At 44.9% G+C, this 18,705-nt stretch overlaps 1 protein-coding gene and 1 long non-coding RNA gene across 9 annotated transcripts in view; one reads left to right on the forward strand and one right to left on the reverse strand.

Moving 5' to 3' along the window:
- Positions 1-18,705, reverse strand: part of WNT5B (Wnt family member 5B) — a 130,112-nt gene that overhangs the window by 8,721 nt on the left and 102,686 nt on the right. For 7 of the 8 annotated variants that reach the window (XM_081878973.1, XM_081878975.1, XM_081878970.1 and 4 more), the window contains 3 exons: positions 9,369-9,508; positions 7,917-8,164; positions 17-309 (listed from right to left, as the gene is read on the reverse strand). In XM_081878973.1, coding sequence (XP_081735099.1) covers positions 17-309; positions 7,917-8,164; positions 9,369-9,508 — 681 coding nt within the window. Of the gene's footprint in view, positions 1-16; positions 310-7,916; positions 8,165-9,368; positions 9,509-10,577; positions 10,789-18,705 lie in introns of those variants that run through there. The other variant, XM_081878972.1, reaches the window with a different exon arrangement.
- Positions 12,590-18,063, forward strand: LOC309351402. The gene is made up of 3 exons (XR_014160829.1): positions 12,590-13,682; positions 17,099-17,198; positions 17,983-18,063. It is a non-coding gene; the product is annotated as an uncharacterized lncRNA (long non-coding RNA).

The raw sequence follows: 18,705 nt of genomic DNA on the forward strand, positions 1-18,705 counted from the left end.
TAAAAAAGGATCTTACTCTGCGGCCGGCTTCGTTGTTCTGTAGGTTCATGAGTGTGCGGGCCTGCTCCTCAGATCCCTTGGCATAGTTCCTCTCCCTCTCCCTGGCATCCACAAATTCCTTGGCGAAACGGTAGCCATATTCCACATTGTCCCCGCATCCGCCCCAAAGCCAGTCTCGGGGCAGGTCCTTCGGCCGGGCTGTCCGGCTGCAACCGCAGGTGGAGAGCTCTCCTTCACGGCAGGCACGGCTGATGGCATTCACCACCCCTGCAGCGCTAACAGCGTAAGTGAATGCGGTCTCTCGGCTACCTGGCGTAGAGAATGGGAAGATTACAAAAATACATAAATCTCAGTTAATAGATGCTCTGAGGGTCTGGGGATTTATACTGCAACGCAAGCTTCTGCAGTTCTGTATTGCTCACACATTTAATTGTCCAGGCCATCATCCCTCCATGCAAGTAAGTTCACTGTGGGAATCACCTACAACAGTTCTCAGTTCCAACCCCTTCAGTGCATCTGCAATCATACACAATTACCTGGGAGTAAGTCCCACTGTATGCAGTGTATGCACCGTATGTAGGAGGGCTTACTTTTTATTATTATTTATATACTGCCCTATACCCGTAGGTCTTCTAAGAAAACATATGCAAGTTCAGAATTTTGTACCAATTGAAGATGAGACTCTGTTCTCTGAAGGAAAATCCCCTCAACTGCTAGGTAAAATAGCTCAATTTGGGTTCTATTGACTATTTGCATAGCACACCACCCAAAATTAATTTCTACCTTAGCTAATATAAGGACTGTCAAGTTTCTTTTGGGGCATCTCTGGACTGGTGCCTTTTTCTGTTTTGTAGGTGTATTCCGTAACATGCCATTGATAAAATAACAGTAAATTGGTGGTGGATTTATACTGGACCGTCTACAAGTTATTCCACTTTCTTAGTTGTTCTGCAATGCTTCTCCAACGTTACCACATGATTGCCGTCTGAAGGGGCACTCTTGTACTAAAGCACAACCACAACAAAACCCTGGAACATTTGTGGTATGAAAAGTTACAGGATTTCAGCAAGAAGCTATGCACCAACTGGAAATGAAGCTGTATGTCTGCCACAAAGCTTTTGCAGTATTGAAAATAGGGTTGTGTATAACTGCCCTGATACCATCCTGAGCATAAATAATCACAAATGAGCAATAAAAAGGATGTCTGGAGGGTCCCTTGTTTCGTTTTCCACTGTGAGAAGAGTGTTGGGATTAGATGCCTTTGGCCCGATTCAGCAGCCTCTTCTCATGCTCTTCTACCAGTTGCTGGGAATCACAAATTAGAAGAGTGTTGCTGCACTCAAGTCCTGCTTGTGGGCTTCCCACACACACTTGTCTAGCCACAGTAAGAACAGGATGCTTGACTAGATGGGCTTTTGCTCTGATCTGGCAGGGCTCTTGTTATGTTCTCACTGAGTCCTCTCCCCTCTTTTCAGACAATTCCACAGACAACCTTTATAGATAATGATAAGCCCCACCCTCCATCTTACTCTAAGACCAGAAGGTTGACCAGGCTACTTTGGGGCGAAACCACAGGAACTTACAACAACAGATCCATTTGCTTACGTGCATCTGTGAAAATCACACAGAAAGTAAGTGGGAAGGGATTTGGTCCAGCTTAGTATATATTTTGTCCAGATCCTTCCTCCAGTACGATCTTACAGTACTCTCCTCCATCTCCCTGTGAGTTAGGTTAGACTGAAAGATAGGCCAAACTTCATAGCTCAAGGGTGGGGGGGGATTGAGCCTGGGTCTATCTCTGAATCCACCACTCTAGCCACACTGAAGTCTCCCCCACACCAACCCATATATTTACATCCCCCTAGTCCCTCTCCCCAGACTTTTTTTCTGCCCCCCGGGGGTTCTGAAACTAGTGGTGAAAAATGAACCAAGCTTGTATGCCACAGGAGAGGGTAACAACCAGCTCCCACCCTCATGCAACAATTGCTCCTTCAATCTGGTCTCTCTCTCTCTCTCTCACACACACACACACACTCACACACACAGCCCATTGTCTATGTGATTTGTGGCAGATCTGGGTTTAAACACACATCTGACACCCAGATCTGACACCGCCAAGCCCATTTTCGCCCCAAATTCTAACTTCCATGTCTCCTGCCAGTTCCAACAGGAAACCAGTTGGCAAATATCCCACAATAATAGTATTACTCAATATTGACACTAGCATTCAGATCCAAAGTTACGTGTTTGTGCACAGAGCTCCATATGAGCAGGAGCTGCCCTGGATGAATGTTAGGGAAAGTTTTGTGGGTGAATCACTATCTGTGTACGGGAGCAATCTCAGCTTGTGCATAATTCTGTATGTGCACTGGCGCCCAAGAATGCACCATATTGGGATTTTGCTGTTGCTATGGACAGAGCAACCACTTTAGTTGTGTGTTGTTGTTTGAATTTGCTGATCTTAAAAGGAGTGAGAATGTGTCACTCCTCCCCTCAGATATGCCTTATGATTACTCAAGGTTTTGGTATCTTTGGGTAGAAATGACAGCAGGGAGACAGATGGTTTATGATTCCTTTACTTCATCAGACATCCTCTCATTCTTGTTCCTTTGAGTTGACTTCCCTTGGGACCTCTTATTGACTCCATGCTTTGGATACAACAAAGGACAGGCTGGGCTCCATATAAGCCAGGATCTGCTCAGTTATTGGCACTACACAGCCCTCCTGCAGTGGCTGAATCACACTAAATTGTAAGTATTCACGTCACATTTTTATTGTGGCTCCTACCATTCTGCTTCATTCTCGGCTGCCTCAAGAAGGCAAAGGAAAGAAATATGTCCTGCGGGATATTTGGAAGTAAAATAAACACTGAAATTGTTCAGGGATTTGAAAGAGTTCCTATCACGGCTATTAGCCACAAAGAGGCAGTGTGTTTGTAACTACCAGGTTCTCAGGAAAAACCAAGTGGGAAGTGCTGTTGCCTTCATATCCTACTTTGTCAGCTTCCCAGAATGCTACTACTGGAAAGAAGAATGTTGAACAGAAAAAGTCAGGCTTTGGGTCGGATACAGCAGGGCTCTCCTTACTGTTTTAAGTTCTTTGAGCAGCTAAGCAAGGTGCAACATTCAAGCGGAGTATATGTCACAGATGGGCAACCTGCAATCCTTGGGTTAATTGTGGCCCTTGACTTAATTTCAAAACTCCGCTGTAGGAGATCAGCTCAGACCTTTGGGTCTGGCAATAATTCCCCAGTAGCCTGCTGGGTGAGGAAGAAAAGAGTGGGGAAAGTGGGTAGCAGAGTGTGAGAAAAGAGAGGGCAGAAAGTGTTTCCCAACTCATTTTTTACTCAGTACTCAACCACTGCTGGTTTCAGTCCAGTTCACAAATGGCAATGCGGCCCAGGCCCCTGACAAATTAACTCCTAAGGCAGAGCTTTTCAAACTGTGTGTTGTGACATGTTAATGTATCGGCTGCAGCATGTAGGTGTGTCACACAAATGCTCCCCACACTCCTCCCAGGGCTGGAAAGGGATTAAACTAACCTCCGGTTTCCTAGTAAAACTGAATTACTGTGTCGCGAAATGATGCATGTCTAAAAAGTGTGTCAACAACATGAAGAGCTTAGAAAGTTCTGACCTAAGGAATGTGGCCCTCAACAACAACTAAAAAAGGTTCCCCACTCCTGGTGCATGTAATCACGTGGAAGCTCTTAAAGAAGAATTCTCACCACAGAGAATTATGCACCTTATTTCATGCACCATCTCTAGAGGAGACATGCAAAAGAATGTGCTCCTCTGGAAGTATCTTCTTCAGATGTGCTTTTCCCAAGAACTCCCTTCTGAGTGAGGCATCAAAGGTGGCAATGGGCCTTTTCCCTGATGACACTCCAGCTAAGTACAGTGGTACCTCGGATTACATACACTTCAGGTTACATACGCTTCAGGTTACAGACTCCGCTAACCCAGAAATATTACCTCGGGTTAAGAACTTTGCTTCAGGATGAGAACAGAAATCGTGCTCCGGTGGCGCGGCGTGGCAGCAGCAGGAGGCCCCATTAGCTAAAGTGGTGCTTCAGGTTAAGAACAGTTTCAGGTTAAGAACGGACCTCCGGAACGAAGTAAGTACTTAACCCGAGGTACCACTGTAACACCCTCCTCAAGGAAGCTCACCAGGCACTGGCTCTGGTGATATTTTGGCACCAGCCAAATACCTTTTCATTTTCATCAGGTCTTTTAATCAGTCCTAACTTTAAGCTGGTCTTATCCTCCATGCCTGTTTTTTATGCTGTATTTATACTTCTTTGCTTTCAACCATTATTGAATTGTTAATTGTTTTACTTCTTGGCCTGAGCCACCCTGAGAACTTGTTGTAGGACATCGTATAAGTACTGTATGTAGATACATATATACTCACACACACAGGGGTTTTGCAAGATTCTATTGTGATACAAGAATGGCTTGCAAAACCCATGTGCATGCATTTATTTACATTAGGCTTATATGGACAGTACCAGCCCTACACACACACACCTTCATTTTGCTGGAAAAATCCCCAGTCTGCTATGTGGATTCCTAGGTAATCAGCATTGGCTGCTATGCACATATATCCCATGTAGCTTACAGGAATTATATGAATTGTTTCAGCCAGTCAGAGTTTCTGCTGATCAAATTGCATTATTGTATTTTTTTATGATTAAATAATGAGGAACTTTTTATTGTAAACCAGCTGGGACATTTTAAGAGAAAATCAGTATATAAATATTTTTAATTAATAAAACAACTAATAAATAATCTTATGTATAATTTATTGTAAACGTGTTTCATTGTTGTTTGTTTATTATTACATTTCTGTATCCCACTTTTCCCTCAAAGAGCTCAAGGTAACCATACTTGCCTCTCCCTCCCCATATCTCCATTTCATCCACAACACTGAGAGGTAAGGTTAGGCTAAGAGGCAGTGAATGGCCTAAGCTCACCTAGCGAGCTTCACAGCTGAACATCTGAACCCTGGTCTCCCAAGTTCTAGTTGAACATGCTAACTACTGCACAAGATTGTCTCTCAACACTATCAACCCTCTAGTTCAGTATTGTCTTCACTGACTGAGAGCTGCTCTCCGGGGCCACAGACAGGGGATATTTCAGGTGCCAGGGATTGAACCTGGAACCTTCTGCATGTGAAGCAGATGCTGTACTACTGAGCTATGGAAACTTAAAGGAAAACATTGTGTAACCTAATGTTATTTGAATAATTGACAATATAGATGACCTCTGATGTTCATTTGCAAATGCACTTAGGATCATACGCTTAGATCTACTTATCTCCAATGGGATTAGAGACAAGAGACTCTGAAAACATCTTAGGTATGCTGTAATCACAGAACTCAGTGGGGACTTGCTTCAGAGTAAACATTTATAACATTCACTTGTAAATGTCCCTGTGGGGAATAGAAAGTACAGCAAGAGGTTTCACTGTAATCTGTAGCCTAGCCATTGTAGATTTTGAATTTAAAGTACAGATGCTAAGAGGACTGAAAAACAGACACACACACACACACACACACACACACACACTCATTAAATATTATTTTAATCAAAAAGTGTGTGTGGTGTATAGGTTATAATATTGTTGCATTGCTTTATGGGGTTGGCTATATTTTTATTGTGAATTTAATCCACTTTCAGCTCATTGTCTGGAAGGGAATCTGGATGTAAGTGATTAACTGCTCACATCTACACAGAGCAGAAGTGACTCCCTTTGAGCTTAATAGGGCTTATTCCCTGCTATAGGATTTCAGTCTAATTATTAATTATTGGGGAACAATGCAAGATATTTTAAGATAACTGGCATTTTCCTAAAATATCCTCAAAATTAAAACATGGCCCATTATTGCTGATGTTTAATTAACCAATGAGAGCCATCCAATCAAATGTAGGTATCCTAAACCAGGAAACTGATTACAAAGAGGAGGTTTATCAGTGAGAAATAAATACTCTAAAGGCGACAACCACCTTTTCTCAAAACATACTTCAATTCCTCTGAATGTTAAGGAGAATTTCTGAAGGAATATATTGCTGCCTTGCAAGGGGCCTTTTCCAGCTCTGGGAAAACCCTGAGAAAAGGAGGCTGTAGTTTTTAACACCTTTCCTTTATTATCCTCACAGTGGACACATCAAACCTGAGCCCGGATTTCCCCATTTCTTGCCAGCGGAGGGTTGCATTTCAAAAGGGTTTGGAACAATGTCTCCACCTCACACCTCAGTTCAAGTATTGAAATGGCCTGTCAATGAACCTCTTTACTGCAGGGCAGATGGCACCCTGGAGATGCCCCATATTCTCATGGTGGGCAGGTTCCAGGATTCCACTGATGGAGAAAGAAAGCAAAGCGATTGCTCAGCCTCCCCTCCTTCCTTGCCCAATGAAGCAAAGGGACTGCATGTCATATTTTGGAGATGAGAGAAGGCAAGTAGGGCACAAATGGTCTGTGGGTTTTGTAAGACAATGAAGTGGAATTTCCAAATAAGGCTTCCCTATCTGAGTAATCCGACAACAGAGAGAGAAAACTAAAGGAAGAGAGATCAGTGGGTTGCAGATTTCACTTGCATTATTTGTTTATAAAAGCATTTCTATACTGCCATATCAGTCCATTTGTCCTTTGTATTCAAAAAGGTAGTGAGCTGTAACTCATGGTATATCTTTGATCAATGCTTTAGGGCAGGCTTCCTCAACCTCAGCCCTCCAGATGTTTTTGGCCTACAACTCCCATGATCCCTAGCTAGCAGGACCAGCAGTCAGGGATGATGGAAATTGTAGTCTCACAACATCTGGAGGGCCGAGGTTGAGGAAGCCCGTTTTAGGAATTTATTTAATAGTGAAGCCTGAGGCAAGAGTGAGATCTGTTATGCTTAGATACTTTGAAAGAGGGAGGAGTAGACTTTAAATTGGGCACAGCAGAATTAAGGATTGATTGGTCTTTGAAAGTACTGTATCTCTCACTATATCTTTGCTACTCCTCAAGCACTTGATCAAGCACTATATGAAATCACACCCTTTTCTTCCATGCAGGTTTCCCTGGCTCTACAAACCACCCACAACCATTTCCCCTTGGCATTAATCTTATCTCCTTTCCTTTCTCCAACCAGTGCTACCTGGAAGCTAGCTGGCTCCCCTTTACTTTCCACCTGCTCCCCCACCTCTCTCATACAAACTGGCTTTCCCATGACTTTTTAACACCATTTGCTCCATCCTGCATGTGATACTCATGCCACCTACAACCCATCTCTCTTCTCATTGGTGCACCATGCTTGCACCCGTGTGCAAATCGCCTTCCTACTTCCATATTTTCAGGTAATGATATCCTCAAAGTAGCTCTAGCCTTAATGGTGGACCTCACTCACTTCTACTGCTTTACCCAGCCTCTTAATGCAATGATGGGGAGTCTGTGACCCTCCAGATGTTGCCGGACTACAACTCCCCATCATCCTTTTAAAAAATAGTTTTTATTTATTTTCATGGTACAGAAGATAAATTTTGAGAAAACAATTATTGCAACAGTAAACAACAAATAACTTGTCCTGATGAAATGACAGACTTTTATCATGCCATGTGTTACAAGTTTCATTAGGTTACTCTAAAAAATCACGCCACATTTTCCCATGAGTATTAGGTGGATTCCTGAACTCCCCATCATCCTTGACCAGTGGACTGTGCTGGCTGATGGGAACTGGAGTCCAGCAACCTATGAAGGATTGCAGGTTTCCCATCCATCACTCTTGTTCTAGATACCTCTGCTCTTGGGAGCCCCATTTCCCCCAGGTGTTGCTCTTGATGCCTCCCAGTCCACACCTTCTCATCTCCATCACATCTCCCATGATCCTTAGAACCACCACCCCACCCTCTCCATCCTGGACCCTCGCTTACCTATGCTCATGACCCTGCCGAACACAGACGTGTTGTCCACTGTGCTGCAATTCCACCGTCTCTGCCGGAACTGGTACTGGCACTCCTTGATGGCGTTCTTGGCCCCCTCACCAATGTACACCATGTGCTCTTGGTAAAGTTGGCACAGCTTCCTCTGCCCTGGGGAAAGCCCTGGCAGCTGGCTGCACACAGGCTGGGCGCCAATGATGTACATCTCAGGTCTCTGGATTGGGTTCATAGCCAATGACCTGGAATGAGAAACCAACATCATGATGAATCAATCAATCAATCAATCAATCAATCCAATCTCAGGCCAACTCTGTGTCTCTCTCTGTCCTGTCTGTCTCTTGCAGCCACAGTTTGGTTTTTGAGGCTTTGTCTTTCCAACAGAATGTGGACAGGGCTGGAAGGGGGAGACCCTGCTTGGGGGACTCACAAAGAAACCTCTTAAGAGCCAAGTGGCAGAGACTTCCCTAATTGGGGAAGAGGATTCAAAGTAGCTAACTACCCCCCCCCCTTTTAGCCTCCTACATCGGATGCATAAACTAACACAGCCACACTTCTGGAATTAATTAAATGGGAGAACCAACAGTTTCCTACAACTGATCAGGAACCAACAGCACACACCCACCCCACCAAACACCAGTTTAGGGTCTCTCATCAGGAAATGCCTGCCTTGCTCCGAGCTTTGGGAAAAAAACAGTCTCCATGTGGACTTTTGGTTTAATAACAGAAGAGTGCCAGGCACTGCCCAGAAAGTGACAGAAAGTCACAACATAGACCCTACCCCCTTTCAAGCGAGTTCTCCACAAATGCTGGCAATTTTTAAGTCCTTGGAAGTAAAAACTCCTACTGGTTACAACGGAACTAACTTCCAGGAGATGCGCTCGGAACTGAGGGTGTCACTTAGTCGGGCAGGACAACGATGGACGCAAAGGAGAAAACGAAAAAGCCAAGAGAGGGAAGCGTAGCTAGTTAGTCGCATCTGTTTGGAGGGGAAAATGTGCTTTTTCAGTCCGTTCCCCTTACTTATCAGAAGTACTTTCAAAGGGGCTTTTTCGAAAAAGAGATTTTTGCTGCAGAAAAGACAAGGCGCCAACAACACACACTGCTCCCAACGCGCGCACTGGGTGTCTTCCGAGTGGCGAACTGAAGAGAGAGTCTGCAAAAGATGCTGTTAAAACCAGGAACGGGAGGGGCAGTTAAACGACTTCCCCAAAATCCCAAGTCCCCAACACAGCCTCTAACTAAGGCCAGGAGGAAACTCCACGTGCGTTATCCGTCCCCGGGGAGTGAGTGGGGAGGTGCTGGTGATGTTGGAGAGAGAAGGCGTCCCTTTTCGTGCCTGGCTTCTTCCCTCACCATTCCTCGGGGCCCCCTCCAAAAAATACGCAAACACGGGACAAAGGGGAGAAAAAGTAAGTCGGGCATCGCCCGTTGGGTCTCACTCACCACCAGGAGCTGGCCTCGACCAGAAGCTGCGTGCAGCCGCAGAGGAGAGTCAGGCTGAGGATCAGCCGCGTCCCGGGCATGGTGCGCTTCCCGCGGCTCCCGCGTCTTTGCCCGGCTAGGCTGAGACACATCAGGGCTCCCTGCAAGACAAGGAAGGGAAGGGAATGAAAAGGAGGGGAGTCAGCCCGAGAGAGGAGGAGGAGGAGGAGGGAGGGGGGCGCAGCAGCTCCGGCGAGGTGGGAGGGAAGGAGGGATCTCAGCAGCAGCAGCAGCAGCAGCAGGGAGGCTGGCCGCTCGCTTGCTCTCCGCCGCCCCCTCTCCCCAGCCACCGCGCAGGGCGTCTCTGGAGACCTGCTGGGCTTGGAGACGCGCCGGAGATCTTCTCCCAGGCCGCCCACCCTTCTGCATCTCCACCCACCCACGGAGATGGGAGAGGTCGGTGGGTGGCACGAACCGTGGCAGTAGATTCCACTTACAGACTGCACATGCTCAGAGGCATTCACTTCTTGGCTAGGAGGACTAGAGAGAGACACAAAGCAAGTGAGGGAATTCCTCTGGAGGGCTGGCGGGATGATTCATAAAGCAGGGCATGCATCAAAGGGTAGGGCGGGGAGGGGAAGTAGCGACAAAAAGGAGAGGTCTGGTACTAGTTAAAAATGAGCAAAGTGTGAAAAGGTGGGGAGGTTAACGGGGGCCCTTCAAATCAAGGCATACTTTCCGGCTGGTCTTGCAGCAAGCTTTCAAGTTACACAGCATCCCTTTTTGGACGCAGGTGCTGAAATGTTAGCTGTGCCAGCTTTTGACTTACACATAATTCTTCCTCCTTAACTCTGTATTTTCTTGTTCCTTGAGGCTAAAATGCTTAAGAGCACTTCGGGGCTGCTCTTCCCTCAGGTGGTTAACCCCCCAGAGGTGAGCAGATTTGAGCTAAGTTCCTCTTAGTGAACTGTGCAATGGTTAACACAGTCCCAGAAGATGGAGAAATGGATACAAGGCAGATCTGGTACCACCTGGCATTCTCAAAGCCTTCTATCTTCCTGGAAAGGTCTTCGTCTCCAGCTTACTATTACTAGGCATATCACAGTGGTGAAAGGAGACTCTGGGGTGAGCCCTGGCTCAGTTTAAATCCTACAAGGGCTGCTGACCCGATTACACAAAAGCAACTCATGCAGTTGCTTGGCATGGCAACATACTTAGACAGTGGCGCACCTGGCTTGACAATATGCAATCTAGAAATTGCACCCAGGCTTCTTTTTGCAGTGGTTGCAAGGGATGATGAGGTGGAGCCTTGCATTTGTGTGCCAAAATGCTTTGAGGCATCACATCTCTTGGATTGTGTGATGCGGATCATTTGGAGCAGGCCTGACCTCCTGCAGAGAAAAAGGGAGGTAAAGGAGGAGGAGGAGGAGAAACAAGAAGAGCAGTACACTAAAATGGGGAGAGAGAGAGCAGAGAAACTTCCCCTATTCCTCTCATGGCTAATCATCAACTCCATCCCAAAACACACACATGGAGAAGGAGGCTAGAAGGATATCATCTTTCCAGACCAGATCGCTAGAAAACTTGCTCACTTCCTTTCAAAGAGATCCCATTGGCAAGGCTTAATTTGGGGGCAAAGGATCGTCCCTGGAAGATATTTTAACGTCAGCACAATTAATTAGTTCATAATAAAGAGAATGTCTGAACACCTGCAGAGTGTTCTTCCCTTGCTGCCATGCACAACCAGGTTAGCCAAGGGGGGGATGGGTAGGTTCTTCAAGTCAATAGGCAAAACTTCCAGGAAAGTATGAGCCAACTCTTGTTTAAAAATTAACTGGAGGGTGGAGATGGAGAGGAGATGTCTTTCATGGTCCCCACCCCACCCCCCTTTCGTTCATACTGGAAGGAACATCCTTTTGTCAAGAAGGCTGCATAAGATTGTGTTACTGCTCCTGTTATCTCTTACCCTTTGTGTCAAGAGTAACAAAATTTCTGCATATATTTAAAAACAACAGCACATGCCTTCTGACTATCTTGGCAAATCATCCACTTTGAGAGTTGTGTTTGAAAGTTTTGTAAATCATTTCTGCCCTTTCAGAAGTATCTGAAGATTTGTAAAAACAAAAGAAAGGGGCTTAGGTCACCTTAATTATCAACAGATTTATTGTGTCAAGAGTAACACAAATTCTGCAGATGATAGATAGATAGATAGATAGATGATAGATAGATAGATTATATTTAAAAATGGGCTTTCTGACTATTGTGGAAAATGACTCATTTAGAAAACTGTGTTCAAAGGTTTTGTAAATCATCACATCTCTTCAGAAGTACCTGAAGATTTGTGGCACCTTAAAAATTAACGAATTTATTATAGTGTAAACTTCTGTAGCCTAGAGTTCACTTTAGCATGCATTTGGTGAAGTGGACTCTAGCCCACAAAAGCTTCAGCCACAATAAATGCTAGTTTTTAAGATGCCACAATACTTCACTATTTTAGCTATTTTAGCATGACTACTCTTATGGAAGCTGCATGGGGGGTGGGGGGAAGCAGGTTTCACAGGATCATTTGTGACATTTTAAGTCAGCTCAAACCCAAATTAGGGCAATCCACTAATTTGGCTGTAACTCATCAAAAGAGCTCAGCTCCACCAGCAGAGACATGGATATGGGGCACTCAATGGTCATGTCACTTTCAACACTGGAATTCATACTTAGTTTAGGGAGGGTGCATGACTGTGTCCATACTCAGCTTTGAACGGGAACTCTTTACTGGATCCTACAGACCTTTAGGGCTGCTGCCATAGCAGGAAATTTACATAGACCTTTAACGTGCACCAGACCCATTACTCGCCCTGAAATCAGGCATATAAAACCTCGGGACCGCCTAATGTTGTCTGACTACAATTCTAATCATCCCTGACAGTTAGCCATACTGTCTGAGGCTGATGGGATTTGCAGTCCAAGACTTCTGAAGGGCACCAGGTTGGGCAAGGCTGATCTGAAAGGTCACAGGCTCCCCATCCCTTCCTTGTAAAACAACAGATATGCTCACTGGTGCACTTTTTGATTGTGGGAGATAATGCAAGCACACCAATTGCTCAGAGTAGTATACTGAACGAATAGGGAAGAGGGGGCAAACCCTTCTTTTCCTACCTCAGATGTGGCTGCAATCCTATGCTTACCACAGAGTAAATCCCATTAAACTCAATGGGACTTAACTTCTGAATGCACTGTGCGAATATTGAAGGGGGAGGGTTTGCAGCCAAATGCATGCAGGGTCAATCCCAGGTATCTCTAGTTATTAGCAGGGTTTGGGAAATGCACTGTCAGAGAGAGAGAGAAAACTGATAAAACCCGGTTAGATAGTCTGATTAGGAATGAGAAGGCTTCACACATTATAAAGAGGCAGCTGATGAAGACAATGATGGAGTATCGTTGCGGGGTGGGGCTTAACTCAGCCCCAAGGGATGGCTCCAAGCCATTTGGTATTAGCCCATCAGGGGGCGCCCCAGAGGCACTTCTGCTCCCCTTCCAGAGAGCATGGTGGCGGCTCGCTAGCAGGTGTGCAACGCATGGTCCGGCGAAGGCAGATCAAAGGGAGTGAAACCTCCTTCCTTTGTCATGCAGAGCCTTCCCGGAAATGACCTGGCCTCTATGGCAGGGGACTAACAGCTCCCCCGCAATTCCTCCCGAAAATAAACCTCCTCTTCAAAAGGACTCCCTGTAATAACCCCGCTCACTCACGGTCCTGCCCCTCCTTCCAACCCCTAGGGCAGGAGGTTTGTGTATGTAAGTGAGGGTGGGGGAAAGCAGCCAAGATGGAGCAAGAGATAGGGCTGGCACCACCAGAGCCTAATGGCTTTATGGAGGGGAGAGAGCCGGCTCAGGGAACTTCAGGCAAAACTTCAAAGGCTCTCCTCTTGTCCAAACATCAGATCCTCAAACCCACAGGCAAGCCGTGGCCAGAGATTCTGTTGCATCACTTCCTAATACTCCCTTTCCAGTCTCTAAACTGGTACAGATCCTGTGCTTCATTTCTACAATGAGAGGTTTTGGGGCTCAAGTTCGCCTGAGAATCCGGAAGCTGACCCATCTTACACACATGGGCACAAATTGTGATTCTTAGGTGGCATTGCACTTTGCACATGCTCAAAGGCACCCTCATCTTCGCAGCTTATCTGCAGCACAGAAAATGGGTGCTGCTTCTGAGCCTTATTGCTGGCTCATAGTTATGAATGATGACTGTGGAATCAAGTGATGACTTACTTTGGGAATGAGCCATCAGATGAAACACCAGCTTGAAAAGGACTATTTGCTGAAACTGATGTTTTACAGGTGAGACATAGTATTTTTATTATTGTTGTTGTTTATGATCTTGCTTTGGGGATGAGTCTATAGATCAAACATCCATGTGGATTTCAGGGTTCTAGTAAAAAACCAAAGCAGACCTGAAAGCCTGAACCTCCCCAAGCCTCATGCACAAATTCCAGGGGAAACACAGGCATAGAAAAATTTCCCAAAACCTGACACAAGTAAACCTCATTTCAAATTAAACCCCCAAAGGCAACTCTTTCCTTGTTTAAACTGTGAAAATGCTGTGCTGCAAGGACATTGCAGAAGGATATATGACATCTGTCTCGGCTACAACTACCTTGAAGTATAAGGTAGATCCAATTCCACACTGCTTGAATAGAGGACACCTTGAAATAAAAGACTGTCTTCTTTAAAGTAGGACCCATGGCCACCCTAGTCCTTAATTTCTAAAAAGAGAGGCTGAAGATGATGCCTACAAGTCATACAAATCACATTGTCTGACCAAGGGCAAATGAGGGTCACAGCTCTCCAGTATTACTAGCAATCACAGGAGATGAAATTTATTTGTTTTTTTCAGTTATATCCCACCTTTCTTCCAAGGAGCTCGAGGTGGTGGGCATGGTCCAACCCTCCTCCTTTAATCCTCACAACAACCCTGTTGAGGTAGGTTAAGCTGAGAGGCAGGACTGGCCAAGGTCACCCAATGCGCTTCAGTTTGCCAAGGATTCTAACTATTACACCACACTGCTCTTAATTTTAATCAGGACCACAGTGCTTAAGGAATTTTTGCAACCTTTTCATTGTGTCCTTTTCCTCTTTAAAGCTTATGAAGATGCTATTTTCCCTGCAGGGCAATGCACACACATATCGTATTGAGACCTGTATATTTCGCTCCATGGAGCAAGTAATAGCTGTGGGAAAGGGATTCCAACTGGGAAACAACACTAAGTGGAAAGGGTTAATTTCCCCTTTCCCCAGCACAGCAGTGCAGATCTAAATTGCATGCAAACACACTGGCACATACACACATGTGAGGCTGCTATTACGTTTTTAAGTGTAGTTTGACCCTTGGTGTTTAGGAGCAGTCTTTTTGTTCCCAGGAATGAGATCAGTGGTTCCTCCTGTTCATCTTAAATAGCATCCCTGCTCCATCATGCTGATTATAGGTTGGGTCATCATCACACATACATATATACGGTCTCTACACACCAGGTTCCTCCAGGAAGATGTCACAGATGTAGATCAGCCCTGGGGCCAAAGTTCTGTTGCAATAATTTGGGTCCCAAAAGGTTCCCTTCTTTCTCCCCCGCCAAGCTTCCCTCTCCAGGATTCTTGGTCTGCAACCGATCGGTTTACGATCCAAGGTATGCAAGCAACTACGTTTCATAGATATCCTCGTAAACACCAGCAGCGATCATCAATCACCAAAGCTCAAGAGTTCAGGGGCTGCTGAAGCATTTTTATTTTCAGATTCCTATAAGCTGCTACAGCAAAGCTGCCGTGTTTGTTTGCACCAAAGCTGTGCTTGCTGCACTGCCTCATATGTGATGTACCTGCTGATCCTGATGGCCTGTTACACCTGGCAGGCAGATGTGAGACCTGCCAGCCCCAGAATGAGCCTTGGGACAAAAAATACCTTGTATGATTGGCTCTCCGAAGGAAAGCAAAGCACACTATCTAGGCACAGCAGGATCTGCAACTGACAAAAACAGGGCTGCATTATTCCCATCTTATATACCATACCTCTTCCAGCTCTCCAACCTTGTTTGTTACATATGTGTGCTGGAGGAGGGGAATGGTGTATTTCTGTTAAGATTTCTTCTTTTCTTAAAAAGAAGTGATGGGTAGAATGGAAAATTCTGCCTGCCTGTCTAGAGAGGAAGGAAGTTGCGTGCGGATGGATGGTTTTTCCATAATAAATGCCGAATCGGCACAGAGATGGCACAACGTCACTGAAAAGCATTGCCAGCCGGTCCCAGGTATAGGCATCTGCATGCATGTGTTCATTCAGAGACACACTGGGTTAGAATCTGGTTTCTGGATGCTGGACACAAGGGAGCCTTCTTGGACCACAAGAAAGAGTTTGGGAGATCTGCAAAACTGTAAACATCTTGTTCAGGAGCAGGGACCCTTCAACACTGAGGACTTTGAGCCTAAATGATGTACCTTGAGCTCCAGTTCATAGTTTGAATGATAAAGTTTTGAAAGGGGAAACTGTGTTGGGAAAATATGAGGTGCTGAGCACAACAAGTTCCTTATGAGACAGTTAAGGAGCCCTTGATATGGTGCCACAATCCTTGCAGCAATCCTATGCACATTTTCTTTTGTGCCTGCCTCAATGGAGTCAGCAAGACATAGATGAATAAATATGTAAATAGTCAGGTTACAGTTCTGTCAATAGTAAGTGACATTATTTAGCTGTTCTTTCCCTGCAGGTGATGACTTAACCTTGCCTTGCTTCACCTTATAACAATCCTGGCAAATCTTGATGGCACCTATACAAGGGTTCCAGTCTAAATAAAGGCCTTGGTTCTACACATAGAACAACCTCTTGGAGGTCATCATGTCACCCAGAACTCCTGTCCCAGCCTTGAGCCTGCCACCTGTCACAAACAAAGAAGCCTCCATTCATCCTCTCATAACCTTAAAGCAGGCTTCCTCAACCTCAGCCCTCCAGATGTTTTTGGATTACAACTCCCATGATCCGTAGCTAGCAGGACCAGTGGTCAGGAATGATAGGAACTGTAGTCTCAAAACATATGGAGGGCCGAGGTTGAGGAAGCCTGCTTTAAAGAGACCTATCAATAAATTAGTTAATGTTCAGACGTAGAACATGCTGCCTTCAGATGTTGTGGACCATAACTTCCATCACACCCAGCCAGCATGGCCAATGGCCAAGGTATATGGCAGTTGTAGACAGGGAGTCGACATTGACTACCCCTGTCTTGGAATGCCCTCTCTTGTGTAGGTTTCCTCAGAAGAAAGTCTTGTGTCCAATGGTGCTTACTTCCAAAGTAGCCTTACAGCCTGAACCTTTGGATCTTCACTGACTTCATTAACTGGAGTTTGCTTCAGGACAAGCATGCATAGGATTGAATCTCTCCAAAGACTCCAGTATAACTAACTTCTTTGGAATGAACTAGATGTCATGTTAGTCACATTTTGTTTAATTTTGTGACTTAGAGTATTCTTTTAACTTGCAATACTCACAGAGGACCCCAATCAGGATTGGATTCATGGCATGAGGGGATGGTTTTAATTCCTCCCTTTGCCATTTTCACCACTGACAATCACATGTACATACGCAAATGTACACACCAAAGTTGCTATTTGCCTTGAGGCTGCTGTTTGAATTTTTGAATCATGCTACAAGTGTTTCTTCACTAGTTCCCTTTGTCCAAAGTCTGATTGTATTCCCTCTATCTTCTTTGCCCAAGGGAGACAGATGATGTGCCCTGCCCATCTTTGACAACAGTGAAGAATTCAGGGACTGAAACCAATGACAACATGGAGGGAGCAATAAACCATAGGACGATGGTACAACAGAGCGCAAACAGGAATTCCTCTCATGGTGCACCAATTCTCTTGTGGTTATTTCTAAGACTGAAGTACAGTACAATGGTACTTCGGGTTACAGACGCTTCAGGTTACAGACTCAGCTAACCCAAAAATAGTACCTCAGGTTAAGAACTTTGCTTCAGGATGAGAACAGAAATCGTGCTCCATTAGATAAAGTGGTACCTCAGTTTAAGAACAGTTTCAGGTTAAGAACGGACTTCCAGAATGAATTGAGTTCTTAACCCAAGGTACTACTGCATTTCATTAAGCCTCTTAACGTGGTATTTATGTGACTGAACCTTTGGGAGTTAATAATAATTAAAAAGAGAGAGCTCAGAGCAGAGCCATAGAAATCGAAGAGTGCAGATGTCTCAGTCCAGTCTGAAATATTTAAATGATTTGTCTTTAACCACCACCACCACTGGACTCACTTAAACCTCTGTTTTTTCAGAGGAGGAACTGGAGGCTGAAGTGAGTGACACCACCACCAATCACTGCCAACATATAGGGCTCCCAAACATTCTTTCATCTGGAAAGATGTAAAAAAACTATGGGTTGGATCCAGACTTATGCTACAAACAGAGTGAACACAGCCTAAGAAAGTGGTATTTTTCAATCTAAAATCATTCACACTTATCCTCAACATGTTGGTTTCAATCTAGATTGATTCTAGATCCTGAGGTCCACAAGGTTGGGTGTGGTTACTTGATAGATGTTTGAAAACCCTCGCCTTGATTAGGTTTCCCATGCCATTTTGTCCCAGCCCCCATCCTAGTTAAGAAGGAAGTGGTGATTGCAGTCTTGGTACAGGTCTAGCCGTTGGAAAGATATGGATACCACCTGCATCTGTTTTTATCAGTTTTCAAGTGGACATATTCCAGGTAATGTAGAATCAATCTGCAATGAGATTTTATTTTCCATATAGAACACATTTTTCAAGAAGGACTCTTCAGAGACAAAAAAATGCACTACTGTAGATCTAGATTGTGTGTGGACTACAGGGAGAAAAAACCCTAGTACTCAGTCTTCATTGTTTTGAGAATAAAATGTCTTGTGTACACAGCCCTAATAATAATAATAATGATAATAAATTTTATTTATACCCCGCCTTCCCCAGCCAAGACCGGGCTCAGGGCGGCTAACAACCAATAATAAAAACAAGTTGATTAAAATACAATTTAAAAAACAAGATTAAAATACAACATTAAAACATTAGGATGCAGCCTCTTCACCGGAGGAGAAAGGAAAAAGAAAGAAGGGGAGGGAATCAAACTGATTCTAAGCCAAAGGCCAGGGGGAACAACTCTGTCTTACAGGCCCTGCGGAAAGAAATCAGATCACGCAGGGCCCCATGTCATGCACCCAGTGAAATCAATGCCACTTTAGTCATCTCATTTATTTCAGTGGGTCTACTCTAAACATAACCCTAAATCACAACACTCATGCACATATGCAAATGCAAACACAAACCCAAGCAGCTATTTGT

The sequence above is a fragment of the Podarcis erhardii genome, assembly GCF_964252035.2.
Source record: "Podarcis erhardii genome assembly, chromosome: 10".
NCBI lineage: Eukaryota > Metazoa > Chordata > Lepidosauria > Squamata > Lacertidae > Podarcis > Podarcis erhardii.